The sequence below is a fragment of the Pinus tabuliformis genome, chromosome 3_2 (genome assembly GCF_031772625.1).
Source record: "Pinus tabuliformis cultivar Carrire ecotype Pingquan chromosome 3_2, CPIR1, whole genome shotgun sequence".
Lineage (NCBI taxonomy): Eukaryota > Viridiplantae > Streptophyta > Pinopsida > Pinales > Pinaceae > Pinus > Pinus tabuliformis.
Genome location: NC_142302.1, coordinates 810362402 through 810376109, shown reverse-complemented (window position 1 = coordinate 810376109; position 13708 = coordinate 810362402). Strand labels below are relative to the sequence as shown.

At 38.0% G+C, this 13708-nt stretch overlaps 1 protein-coding gene across 1 annotated transcript; it reads right to left on the bottom strand.

Annotated features, from left to right (window-relative positions):
• Positions 1 to 12770: 12770 nt before the first annotated feature.
• Positions 12771 to 13418, bottom strand: LOC149183085 (uncharacterized). Its single transcript, XM_089414820.1, has one exon. The coding sequence runs from the start codon at positions 13416 to 13418 to the stop codon at positions 12771 to 12773; it is 648 nt and encodes a 215-aa protein (XP_089270946.1).
• Positions 13419 to 13708: the final 290 nt, after the last annotated feature.

Sequence of the window (13708 nt, the reverse complement as noted above, 5' to 3'; positions counted from 1 at the left end):
TTGTGGTTCAAACAAACCAACGTATTTATCAAGGTAATGTTTTGGTACATGTTTTCTTATAATAGTTTCTTGCCTCCATTCTCCTATGTTTTTGTAGTATTTTGGTTGGTCCCGTGCCCTCGCTGGCTACTTTCTTGCTTTTACTAGCTTTCCGTTACTTGCAGGGTAAAGTTATCAGGCTAACAAGGCTAAATGGGCTGTTTCAGAAGAATAATGTAAGACTCTCTCAAGAACAGCCAATGGGAACCCAGAAACTCAAACTTTTCTTATGGTGCTACTGTTGGGAATTTTCTGGTAAATTCCAAAACAAAATCACTGAATAGAGAGTAATACTTTGTTTTTTCCACAGGATCTTTAACACAGGGAAGCTTAAAATAGATTGCTAGAGAAGCTCAGAGTTTTTCACACACATAAAAACTTTATATTCATTAATAAACTACCTGATAAAAACTTCATCCTCTTAACAGAGGGATTTGCCAAGAACTTCAAAATAAAATTACTCTGTCTCTTTTAGAAATTTTACATTACTGTGTGTCAAAATATCCTTTTACATTTACTGCTGTAAAATAAAAAAAATTCCTTACATTTGTTGTGGCAAGTTTCTCCCTTTACATTTCATATGAAACATCCAAAAAACTACAGTTGCGCTGCTGTGCATTCCCTTACAATGCTGGTTCAACCAACGAACACCAGAACATCTTTTCACTGCTAGGTCCCACACTTTTCTCTTAATGAACTATAAGCATTCCATATACTATGGACAAAAAAAACTAAACATGACAATATGTTGACCTATACCATATTTCCGTGCATAAAAAAAAAACATTAAAATTAAATGTTTTTTACCAACGTTTACTTATGCCCATACCTTTCTTTTAATCGTGCCATACTCTCGTACAAAATGAACTAAAATCTTTACCTATAATTCTACCAACCACGGTAAATTCATTAAATTACTTCTATGGAGAAACTGGCGGTCAACCAAAAATTTACTTCACGCAATGTTCATGTGCAGACCTGAACATCAACTTTGGCTTAATCGGATGGTGGACAACCTTCATCTCAATCCAACGGATATCGCTTGGTCAATTCAAACGAACGTTACGTCCCAATAAAAATTGGCTTTGGGAAAAGTACCGTGGACACGCGTCGAAAGGTGTACAGTATCGGGGGCATTTGAGAGAATACCACTTGCTCATGAAAAGCAGTGCGATAAGCCTGGAAGTTTTCCTAAAATGGTTTTACGGTCGCCGTTTAATGGAGCTGCAGTTGAAATTATATTTCAACACTCCCCTTTAATTTCAATTGCTGGGTTATCAGTCATACCCAAACATTTCCTCAAAAATTCGAAACTTTTCTGGTCCAATGGCTTTGTGAGAATGTCTGCAACTTGTTCCTGAGTCCTGCAATGTTTTAAAACAATTTCTCCATTTCTTACCAATTCCCTGATGTAATGAAACCTTGTGTCAATGTGTTTCGTTCTCTTATGAAACACCGAATTCTTGGATAATGCAATAGCTGAGCTATTGTCACAAAAAATCACAGTTCCTTTTGTTTGATCTTGGCATAAGCTCCTCAACATCCTTCTCATCCAAACTACTTGACATGCTGTTGTTGTAGTTGCCACATATTCTACTTCTGCTATAGACAATGCTACAATAGGCTGTTTCTTAGAAGCCCATTCACTATCAGTGTATCTAATTAAATCTGAACATTCTGAGATAGTATATAAAATGCCAAACCTTTTAGTACCTTTAACATACCTCAGAATCCTTTTTGTTGCCTGCTAATGTGCTTCTTTTGGCCTCTCCATGAATCTGGAAATTAAACTAACAGAAAACATTATATCCGGCCTAGTTGCAGTCAAATACATGAGGCTACCAACTATGCTCTTGTACAAACTAGGATCAAAATCCTTGCTGCTGTCCTCTTTGCTGAGTTTTAATCCCATCACTGTGGGAGTGATTTCTCTCTTGTTGTCCTGCATATTGAATCTCTCCAACACTTCATTAACATATTTTGCTTGTGAGATAAAAATCCCATTTTCATTTTGATCTACTTCTATTCCTAAGAAGTATCTCACTAAACCCATGTCAATCATTTTGTTGGGTCCCTATAATACTAGTGATTACCCCATTACTATTGTAGTTATACCCCTTATTTATATTGTTGTGCCCCTATTACCCCCATATTGTTATTTCTGTGCCCCATAGAATCCCTCTATTGTTATTTTTGTGGCTTTATATTATTATTGTTAGGTCGGCTGGATTATATTGTGACTCCTTAGACTCCTATATATAGAAAGGAGGTTTTGTCATTTGTATCATCCAAGAATTGTTCATTTATGTAATGTAAAGGAGGTTTCCCCCTCGAAGAGGCTGAATTCTAAGGCGTTGATCTTTCTTTTCTATCTTTTCTTGAGCTGGTTTCATAACATTTGGTATCGGAGCTTTGGATTCTAGGGTTTCGCTGCTCCAAACAGGTCATCGTGGAATTTTAGCTATAACTTTTTTTCTGTGACGTTTCAGAAGTCACAATAAAAACCCATTTGAGAAGCAATCGTGCTGAACCTTGGGTCCCAATTTCAGAGCTTTTCGCGCGATATTTACGGAGATATGATCTAAGGAAGTTGGTCTTTTTGCAGACTCCTGAATTACATTCAAAATAGGTGACCTGGGGAAAATCATCATAAATTTCTCTCTGGGGATCGGATTGAAGTTTCATAAGAAGTTACAGAAAGAGGACGGACTGTAGTTTCTTTTGGGTGTTTTTCAAATCCAAAGGTCGAAACAGTGACTCGCGGCATGTCGTACAAGTTAGCTCTACTGAACTAGTCTATAATCAAGTCACTGTGGGAGATTTCGCATAACTCTTCCTTGGAGAATCCAATTTGGGTCAGACTTGTGGCATTGGAAAGAGGACACAGAGAGCTACTACAGGTCACAATTTCAGAACTAGATGACTGGAAAGTACAGAGATACATCAGAGGCAATATTGAGCTCCTACAAAGTGAAAAAAGATGTGTAGATTTTTTTTAAATTTTTGCTTAAGCTTGGTTTGAAAATTTATTTTAAAGGAATTCAAAGGGCATAGTAGAGCATTATTATTGGTAACTGATTCCCTGAGGAAAGAAAATGCAAACACCTAGTAAGGAACCTGAAAGCTCTAGCATGACTCATGAGGAAGAGGAAGAAATGCTACATGATATATCAAAATTACAAGAACAAGTGCAACAAATGTCACGCTCACAAAAGTTAACAGATGCTAAGATAAATGGCGTGGAAGCTAAGATAAATGGTTTGGAAGCTAACATGAATGGCATAGAAGCTAAGATGGACAATTTGAAGATAGATTTGAACACAAATTTGAAGACAGACATGGCAGATTTGAAGACAGATTTGACTAATTTTCTACAAGAAATACTTACTAATGGTGAAAAGGTAGTAAAGGAAACTCATGATGAGAACAAAATAAATGTTAATCATGATTCCATAGACGCTAATGTTGGATCGAAGAATCACCACATTCCAAAAATCGATATGAGGAAGTTTGATGGCAAGGATCCCGCCACATGGATATTACAGATGGAGCAATTCTTCGATCTCAATAATGTGCAAAACACACAAAAGGTACGTATGGCAACTTTATATTTGGAACCAAATCAGTTTGTATGGTATCAATGGCTTTGTTCTCGTAAACAATTTATCACTTGGGCAATTTTTACGGAAGAATTGATAGCACATTATGAGGATACAAAAAGCAACACTTTTTTTAGCCAATTGATAAGTCTTAAACAAAAGGGTTTAATAATGGAGCACATTGAGGAGTTCCAAAAATTGAACATAAGGGTAAAAGATATTCCAGAGGAGCATAGGATTGATGTGTTCATAGGGTCTTTAAAGGATAATATCCAACATGATGTGCGCCTTTGGGAACCTGATTCATTAGAGAAGGCATTCAGGTTAGCAAGAAAAATGGAAAGCAAAATTATGGCAACTAGGAAGCATACCATTCACAACTATAAAGATGGAAGTGTTGTTGCCCATAGTCTTCCACAACCTACAAGGTTGACACCACAACAATTGGAAGAAAAAAGAGCAAAAGGGCTTTGTTACAATTGTGATAGCAAATACACAAAAGGTCATAAGTGTGCTGAGAAGAAATTATTCTACATAGATTGTGAAGAGGAGAAGAAAAGGAGCAAGAAAGGTCAAAAGAAGAGGATATATTCCAGGAACAAAGCCTAGATGAAGAACAAATAAATCCGACCATATCTTGTAATGCATTGGCGGGAATTACCACTCCTCAAACCATCAAGATAGAAGGACAAATCAAGAAGAAAAAGGTAATAGTGTTGATTGATTCAGGAAGCACCCACAATTTTATTCATTGTAGGGTAGCAAAAGAATTGAATTGCTTCCTATATCCAGCACCAGAGTGTCAAGTGATGATTGCAAATGGAGGAACAATAAATTGTTCTGGAAAGTGCCATAATATCAAGCTATCCATGGGAGAATATGTATTGACTAGCCCAATGCTTTCCATTCCAATGGGAGGTGCTGATGTTGTACTAGGAGTCCAATGGCTACAATCCTTGGGTACAATAGCTTTTAATTTTCAAGAACTTTTCATGAAATTTTCTGTGGAAGGAAAGGAAGTTGAATTAAGGGGTATTGCAGGGAAACCAGGAAAGATAATCAGCTCTAATGGCATGACAAAGCTTCTAAAAAAGGAGCAAAGAGGTGTAATTGCACAATTATGTTCGCTAGATGTTTCCACATTGGAATCATCTATTTCTCCAGATCTCCAAAAAGTCCTGGACAATCATTCCAAGGTATTTGAGACTCCCAAAGGTCTCCCACCTATGCGTGATCATGATCATGCTATTCATCTGATTCCAGGAAGTGTTCCTCCAAACATCAGGCCGTACAGATATCCATATGTCCAAAAAAGTGAAATTGAACGTATGGTTGCAGAAATGCTAGAGGCTGGTATAATTCAACCGAGTCAAAGTTCTTTCTCAGCTCCAGTAGTATTGGTGCACAAGAAGGATGGATCATGGCGCATGTGTCCAGATTATAGGGAGCTCAACAAGCTCACTATTAAAGATAAGTTTCCCATTCCTGTCATTGATGAATTACTGGATGAATTGCATGGATCAATTTACTTCACCAAGTTGGATCTTCGTTCAGGATATCATCAAATCAGAATGAAGATTGAAGACATTCCGAAAACGGCATTTAGAACTCATGAGGGTCATTATGAATTTTTGGTCATGCCTTTTGGCCTTACCAATGCACCTTCAACATTTCAAGGTTTGATGAATTCAATTTTCAAACCATTCCTTAGAAAATTTGTGTTAGTATTTTTTGATGATATACTAATCTACAGCAAGTCTTGGAAGGATCATGTTGAACATGTTGACAAGGTGCTACAACTATTGGAGGAGAAACAATTATATGCAAAAAGATCCAAATGTTTCTTTGGAGTCTAGGAGGTGGAATATTTGGGTCATATTGTATCTCATGAAGGAGTTAAGGTAGACCCTAGCAAAATTAAAGCCATTAAGGAATGGAAAATCCCCACATCCATAAAGCATCTGCGAGGATTTCTTTGGTTGACAGGGTATTATCGCAAGTTTGTTAAGAATTATGGGAGAATAGCAGCACCTCTAACAACATTATTGAAGAAAGATTCATTTTCATGGACTCCGGAAGCAACAAAGGCCTTTAAACATCTTAAAGAGGCAATGTGCCAAGCACCGGTCTTAGCTACACCGGACTTCACAAAAACCTTTATTGTGGAATGTGATGCTTCAGGAAATGGAATTGGTGCTGTTCTAATGCAAGATGAAAGACCCATTGCTTTTGAAAGTCGTCCAATCAAGGGAAAGTTTTTAAGCAAAGCTATTTATGAGAAGGAAATGTTGGCAATACTCCATGCACTTAAGAAATGGCGACCCTACCTAATGGGAAGACACTTCAAGGTAAAAACAGATCATGATAGCCTTAAATACTTTTTAGAACAAAGATTATCCTCTGAAGAGCAACAAAAGTGGGTCACAAAGATGTTGGGTTATGACTTTGAAATCATCTACAAAAAAGGGAAGCAAAATGTGGTGGCAGATGCACTCTCAAGAAAGGATGAGGATGTGGAAGCATTGTTGTGTGCCATTTCTATTATCCAACCAGATTGGATAAACAAAGCAAAGGAGGAATGGAAGAATGACGAAGAAGTGTGGGCACTTATTCGAAAGCTACAACAAGATTCCAGTACTTCTGATACATTTAGCTGGCAAAATGATTCGTTATGGTACAAAGATCGCTTATACCTCTGTAAGAATTCCCAGCTAAAACAAAAGATTCTTATGGAATTGCACACTTCTCCCTTAGGAGGGCACTCAGGATTTTTAAAAACTTACCACAGGGTTAAGAAGGAATTTTTTTGGGATGGCCTTAAATCAGATATTCAAAAGTTTGTGGCAAATGTTTGGTTTGCCAACAAAATAAAGTTGAAACAATTAAGACACCGGGTCTATTACAACCTTTATCCATTCCAAGCCAACGTTGGGAGGAGGTTTCAATGGATTTTATCACAGGTTTACCCAAGTCTGAGGGAAAGAGTGTCATCATGGTGGTAGTTGACAGACTTACCAAGTATGCACACTTTTGTGCATTATCACATCCATTTAAAGCCAGTACAGTTTCTACTGCATTTATGGAAACAGTTCAAAAGCTACATGGAAACCCAAGATTATTGTAAGTGACAGAGATCCCATTTTCACTGGAAATTTTTGGACAGAATTATTTTCTTGTCTTGGTACTCAGTTAGCTCATAGCTCATCTTATCATCCTCAATCTGATGGGAAAACTGAGATAGTAAACAAATGTTTGGAAGGATATCTTCATTGCTTTGTATCTGATAAACAGACACAATGGGTCAAATGGTTGCCTCTGGCTGAATGGTGGTATAACACTTCCTTCCATATAGCAACAAAAATGACCCCATTTATGGCACTTTATGGGTACCAACCACCATCAATCACATCATATTTAAGAGAAAATTCTAAGGTTCAGGCAGTGGAACATCACATCGAACATCAACAACAAGTCCTCCAACTCTTAAAGGATAACCTCGTGTTGGCACAAAATAGAATGAAACAACAGGCAGATCAACATCGCAGTGAAAGAAGTTTTGATGTAGGTGATTGGGTATTCCTACGGCTACAACCATATAAGCAAATGTCCCTAAAGCAAGCTAAGAAGGATAATAAATTATCACCAAAGTATTATGGTCCGTACAAGGTGTTGGAAAAGATTGGTACTATGGCATACAAATTGGAGCTTCCTGCAGCTTCTTGATTGCACCCAGTTTTCCACGTTTCATGTTTAAAGAAGGTTATAGGCGACAAGCTCCAAGTTCAAACAATATTGCCAGAACTTGACGAGGAAGGAAAAATTATATTGGAACCGGAAGCAGTCACAGAAACAAGAACTCGACAGCTACGAAATCGATCAATTTCAGAGTATCTTATCAAGTGGAAGAACTTATCCGCTGAAGATTCCACATCGGAGGATGAGAATTTTATGCAAAAGTATCCAGAACTGCTCAAGCATTGAGGACAACACTTTTTTTGAAGGAGAGGGGCATGTTGGGTCCCTATAATACTAGTGATTACCCCATTACTATTGTAGTTATACCCCTTATTTATATTGTTGTGCCCCTATTACCCCCATATTGTTATTTCTGTGCCCCATAGAATCCCTCTATTGTTATTTTTGTGGCTTTATATTATTATTGTTAGGTCGGCTGGATTATATTGTGACTCCTTAGACTCCTATATATAGAAAGGAGGTTTTGTCATTTGTATCATCCAAGAATTGTTCATTTATGTAATGTAAAGGAGGTTGCCCCCTCGAAGAGGCTGAATTCTAAGGCATTGATCTTTCTTTTCTATCTTTTCTTGAGCTGGTTTCATAACACATTTCAAATTCCTCTTTCATGACTGCTTTGAAATTTCAATGAGATATTCATCATTACCTGTGAAAATAACATCATCAACATATAACACAATAATTAGTATTTTACCATCCTTTTCTTTGATGTAGACGGTGGGTTCTCCCTCACACTTATCAAATCCATTTTCCAGTAGATAGGAATCTATCCTATTGTACAATGCTCTTGGCGCTTGCTTCATCCCATAAAGGGCTTTCTTCAATCTTCACACTTTGTGCTCTTCGCCTTTCTTTTCATAGCCTAGAGGTTGTTCAATGTAAACCTCTTCCTTTAACACTCCATTTAGGAATGCTGACTTCACGTCCATTTGGTAAACTTTCCACTTGTTTTGTGTTGCTATGGACAACACTGCTCTCACGGTTTCCATTCTAGCAACCGGTGCAAAAGTTTCCTCATAGTCTCTCCCATACTACTGCTTGTATCCTTTGACAACCAATCTTGCCTTGTGTCTTTCTATTTTGCCTTCAACATTACTCTTGGTCTTGTAAACCCATTTGACTTCAATGACTTCTTTTCCTTTTGTTAGTTCAACCAAATCCCGTGTCTTGTTTCTTTATATGGCATTGATCTCCTCATCCATAGCTTCTATCCATTTCTTATCCTTATTTGCATCTTCGAAATGAATAGGGTCATCAACATGACAATATAAAGCAAACAAAGAATTCATACCTTCATCATAAATGTCACTTAAATTTATGAATTTATTACCTCTTTCATTTGGTGTACAAGTGCTTGAAGAAGCACTTGAATTTCCTCCTTGTGGTGTGCTTGGAGAAGCACTTTCATTTCTCCTCAAGGGTGTCTCTTGCTGCCCTTGTGTTGCCGCGGCTATTTGGGGATGTATTTCAGCTATCTCCTCATCATCTTCATCATGAGACAAACAGTTTTTAACATTCACTGTTTTCTCTATGCTTCCATCCCAAGCTTCCTCTTCAATGAATTGAACATCTCTACTCACAAAAAACTTCTTGGTAGATGGGATATACAACCCGTAAGCTTTGGATTCTCACTGTATCCAATGAAAATACATTTCTCCCATTTGCTGTCCAACTTCCTCCTTCGCTGATTTGGAATGTGTGCATAAGCCACACAACCAAAAACTTTCATGTGGGTGACTCCTTGCTTTCTCCCACTCCATGCTTCTTCCGACACTCTGTTCATGACTGCTTTTGTTGGTCATGTATTCAAAATATATACTGCACAGTGTACAACTTCAGCCCAATAATCATTTGGCAAATGCTTTGCCTTTAGCATACTCCTCGCCATATCCATGATTGTCTTGTTCTTCCTTTTGGCAACTCCATTTTGCTGCGGGGTGTATCTAGCTGTAAATTGTTTATGAATTCCATTTTCTCTACAAAAATGTAGAAATTCTTTGGAGATATACTCACCTCCTCTATCAGTTCTCAGAACTTTGATATGCAGCCCACTTTGGTTTTCCACAAGTGCCTTGAAATTTCGAAATTTTTCAAACACTTCACTTTTGTTCTTCAGGAAATAAACCCAAGTCTTTCTGGTGAAATCATCAATGAATGTTAGAAAATATTGGTTGTTTGCTAGTGATGGAGTTTGCATCGGTCCACACAAGTTTGAGTGAACAATCTCTAAGGGTGCCTTTGCCCTTATGCTTTTCCCCGATGGAAAACTTTCTCTGTGTTGTTTCCCCAAGATACAACCTTCACAAAGGTTGTCTGGTTTCTCTATCAATGGTAATCCTCTTACCATTCCTTTTCTACTGAACAAGTTAAGACCTCCAAAGTTGAGATGTCCAAATCTCAAGTGCCACAACCAATTTTCATCCTTTGGTACGCTTTGGAAAGCCTCTTGTGTCACTGCTGCTATTACTTCTTTATTTTTTAAATCTTCTTTTATTCTGAGAGGGAACACCCTATTCCTTGTCATCTTCACTTCAGCAATACATCGTTTGATGGGTGCTCTATCAATTATGGTGCATACATCATTCTCAAAGAAAACATTGTAACCCTTTTGAACAAGTTGTCCAATACTTAAGAGGTTACACTTCATTCCAGGAACATAATAGACATTTGCTATGGTTTTCTTTTCACCTTTCTTTGTAAATATTTTTACTTCTCATTTTCCCATAATAGAAATTTTACTATCAGTCCCAAGTGTGACTTGTGACTTCACATTTTGATCTAAAGTAGAAAACAGGGCTATGTTTCCTGTCATATGGTTACTACAACCAGAATCTAGAAACCATATATCATCAGTGTTTGTTTCAGCCATATTACAAGCTAACAACACATTATCTTGGTTGAAATTTTCTCTAGTGATATTTGCACTAGATCTATTACTCATATTATGCTACTTCTTCTTACATTCATTTGCATAATGCCCATATTTTTTACAATAATAACATTGGACATTGGATTTTTGATACCTTTGTCCTTGAGCATGATGTTGTCCACCTTGTTGACTACTACCTTGGCCTTGGTTCTAATTTCGATTGCTGCCTCTTCCTTGAGCATTTGCTGGACTGTTTCTTCCACCTCTATTTTGGCTTCTACCTCTTCCTCTCTTGTTTCCTCTGCCTTGACCTCTTCCTCTTCCAAAGGACATCTGGGTCTTAAAGGCTTGTTCTAGAGATGAGTTTTCATTTCTACTCAACCTCTGCTCATGTGTTATCAGTGATGCATGAAGTTCATCAATTAAAAAATTTGTGAGATCCTTTATCTCCTCTATGGTGGCGACAATCACATCGAACTTTGAGGGTAGGACCCTCAACAGTTTCTCCACAATCCTCCTCTCTTCAAGAATTTCTCCATGAGATCTTATTTGTGTGACCAAACCAATCACATGTGTGAATAATGAGTCAATATTGTCTGAATCCTTCATGCACAGATTCTCAAAATCTCTCCTCAGCAACTATATTTTTGCTATCTTCACTTTCTCCATGCCTTGATAGGCTGTCTTGAGAGTTTTCCATGCTTCTTTGGATGTCTTTGCTGCTGCTATCCTTGGAAACACTCTCTCATGCACTGCTTGATACAAAAATATGAGGGCTTTGGAATCCTTCTTATTGCTCTTCAATGGATCTTTCCCTGCCTTAGTTAACCTATTAAACTCATCTTCATCTCCTGGTTCTTCAAACCCATATTCAACAAGTTCCCATAAATCTTGTGAGGCAAACAGATCTCTCATGGTTATTGCCCAATAGTCATAGTTTTTCCCATTAAACTGTGGGCGCTGAGTGTTAAACATACCCATGCTAGTACTGGTGCTAGAGCCAGCCATTCTTGCACTCCTAACTATGCTTCAAATATTTGACTGTATATTTAAAAATCACCGAGTGTCTTCAACAGTGATACACAAAAAAAACTTTGAGAAATACCTGGATCCTTTCTTGACTGTGTCTTCACTCTGCTGCAGAAGCTCCTGCAGCAATAAATCCTTTCTTCAGCTTCTTTGACACCTTCAAAGAGCCTAGAGAAGCTCTGATACCACTGTTGGGAATTTTCTGGTAAATTCCAAAACAAAATCACTGAACAGAGAGTAATACTTCGTTTTTTCCACAGGATCTTTAACAGAGAGTAATACTTTGTTTTTTCCAGAGAAGCTCAGAGTTTTTCACACACATAAAAACTTTATTTTCATTAATAAACTGCCTGATACAAACTTCATCCTCTTAACAGAGGGATTCACCAAGAACTTGAAAATAAAATTACTCTCTCTTTTAGAAATTTTACATTACTGTGTGTAAAAATTTCCTTTTACATTTACCGTTGTAAAATAAAAAAAATTCCTTACATTTGCTGCGGCAAGTTTCTCCCTTTACATTTCATATGAAACATCCAAAAAATTACAGTTGCGCTGCTGCGCATTCCCTTACAATGCTGGTTCAACCAACGAACACCAGAACATCTTTTCACCGCTGCGTCCCACACATTTCTCTTAATGAACTATAATCATTCCATATACTATGAACAAAAACAACTAAACATGACAATACGTTGACCTATATCATATTCCCGTGCATAAAAAAAAACATTAAAATTAAATGGTTTTTTACCAACGTTTACTTGTGCCCATACCTTTCTTTTAATCGCGCCATACTCCCGTACAAAATGAACTAAAATATTTACCTATAATTCTACCAACTACGGTAAATTCATTAAATTACTTCTACGGAGAAACTGGCGGTCAACCAAAAATTTACTTCACGCAATATTCATGTGCAGACCTGAACATCAACTTTGGCTTAATCGGATGGTGGACAACCTTCATCTCAATCCAATGGATATCGCTTGGTCAAATCAAATGAACGCTATGTCCCGATAAAAAGTGGTTTTGGAAAAAGTACCGAGGACACGCGTCGAAAGGTGTACAGTATCGAGGGCGTTTGAGAGAATACCACTTGCTCATGAAAAGCTGTGCGATAAGCCTGGCGGTTTTCCTGAAATGGTTTTACAGTCGCCGTTTAATGGGGCTGCAGTTGAAATTATATTTCAACAGCTACAAGTGCATGTTTGCTTCTGCAAGTCTGCGGGGTCATCATTTCGGTCAACCGCCTATGCTGCTGGTGTGACTGTACTATGCTATAGAGGCCATAGAGAAAGGTAATTATCCTTGAATTCGGTTTACATTTGAATTTGTTATGCTATTGCAAAGACATTTGAATTTGGAATCCATAGCTGTTGTAGAGGCATTTGAATTTTGTATCCATAGCCAGTGACCATTCCATTTTTATGTCACCTTGGTCATTGTATCTCACCACAAAAACACAGCCGGATATATTAAGTGCCATGAGGGAAGGAATAGGTGGAACCCCCAATATTATAGCTAGTAGTGCCCCTTCCTCTCCTCCCCTTTTCCCTTATACTCTCAAGCTTGGGTTTCCAAGATTGGCGTCTTGTCTCGACCAATTGCGCATAATATTTCTGCAATTGCGAAGTATTGCAGAGACCATGGAGTTTATCATCTACCAAACCTCTGACCACTGCAAGGCTGCCCTCAATGGGGTTTAACCACCCGTCCTTCATAATCTTTGTAATAAAGTTTGCAGACACTCTGATCCGAGGGCCTTCGTCGACATTAGAATTCTCTATTTCAAATGGCTGATAGAGAGCAGCCTCGCGTCCAATATTGCGCAAGGGGGACGACACATCAGAAGTCGGAGAATAAGGAAATTTAGGAGCCGTTTGTGATATTAAGGAATCCAATGATACAAGTGATAACAGAGACCCAAAAAAATGGTAAGGCAGAAGGAAATACTTGTTGCCTAGCTTTAGTTGATCGCTCTGAGAAAGAACTGGTGTCTTCTGCCCGATATAGAAGGAATCAGAGTGACAGATTAAATGATGAGGAAACTCCAGGATGATTTGGCTGGCACTAATTGTTTTAGGAAGGATCCAAACGGTGTCGTCTGAGTAAGGACAACCCATATCAGAAGAACATAATAAGAATGAAGAAGAGGAAAGGGCAAATGAGTAGATGTTGTTGCATAGACATTTGAATTCGATATCCATATTTGTTGCAGAGACATTTGAATTTTGCATCTACAGTTTTTGCAGAGAAAGGTAATGGTAGCAAAGAAAGTTAATGGTAACAGTTTCGGTACCCATAGCCCTCCTCGCCTTTCACCACGCACATCTTCATGTAGGCCACACAAACCACCACGCATCTTCATGCAGGCCACACAAACCACCTGTCTATCTGCCACCTGTCTGTCTGA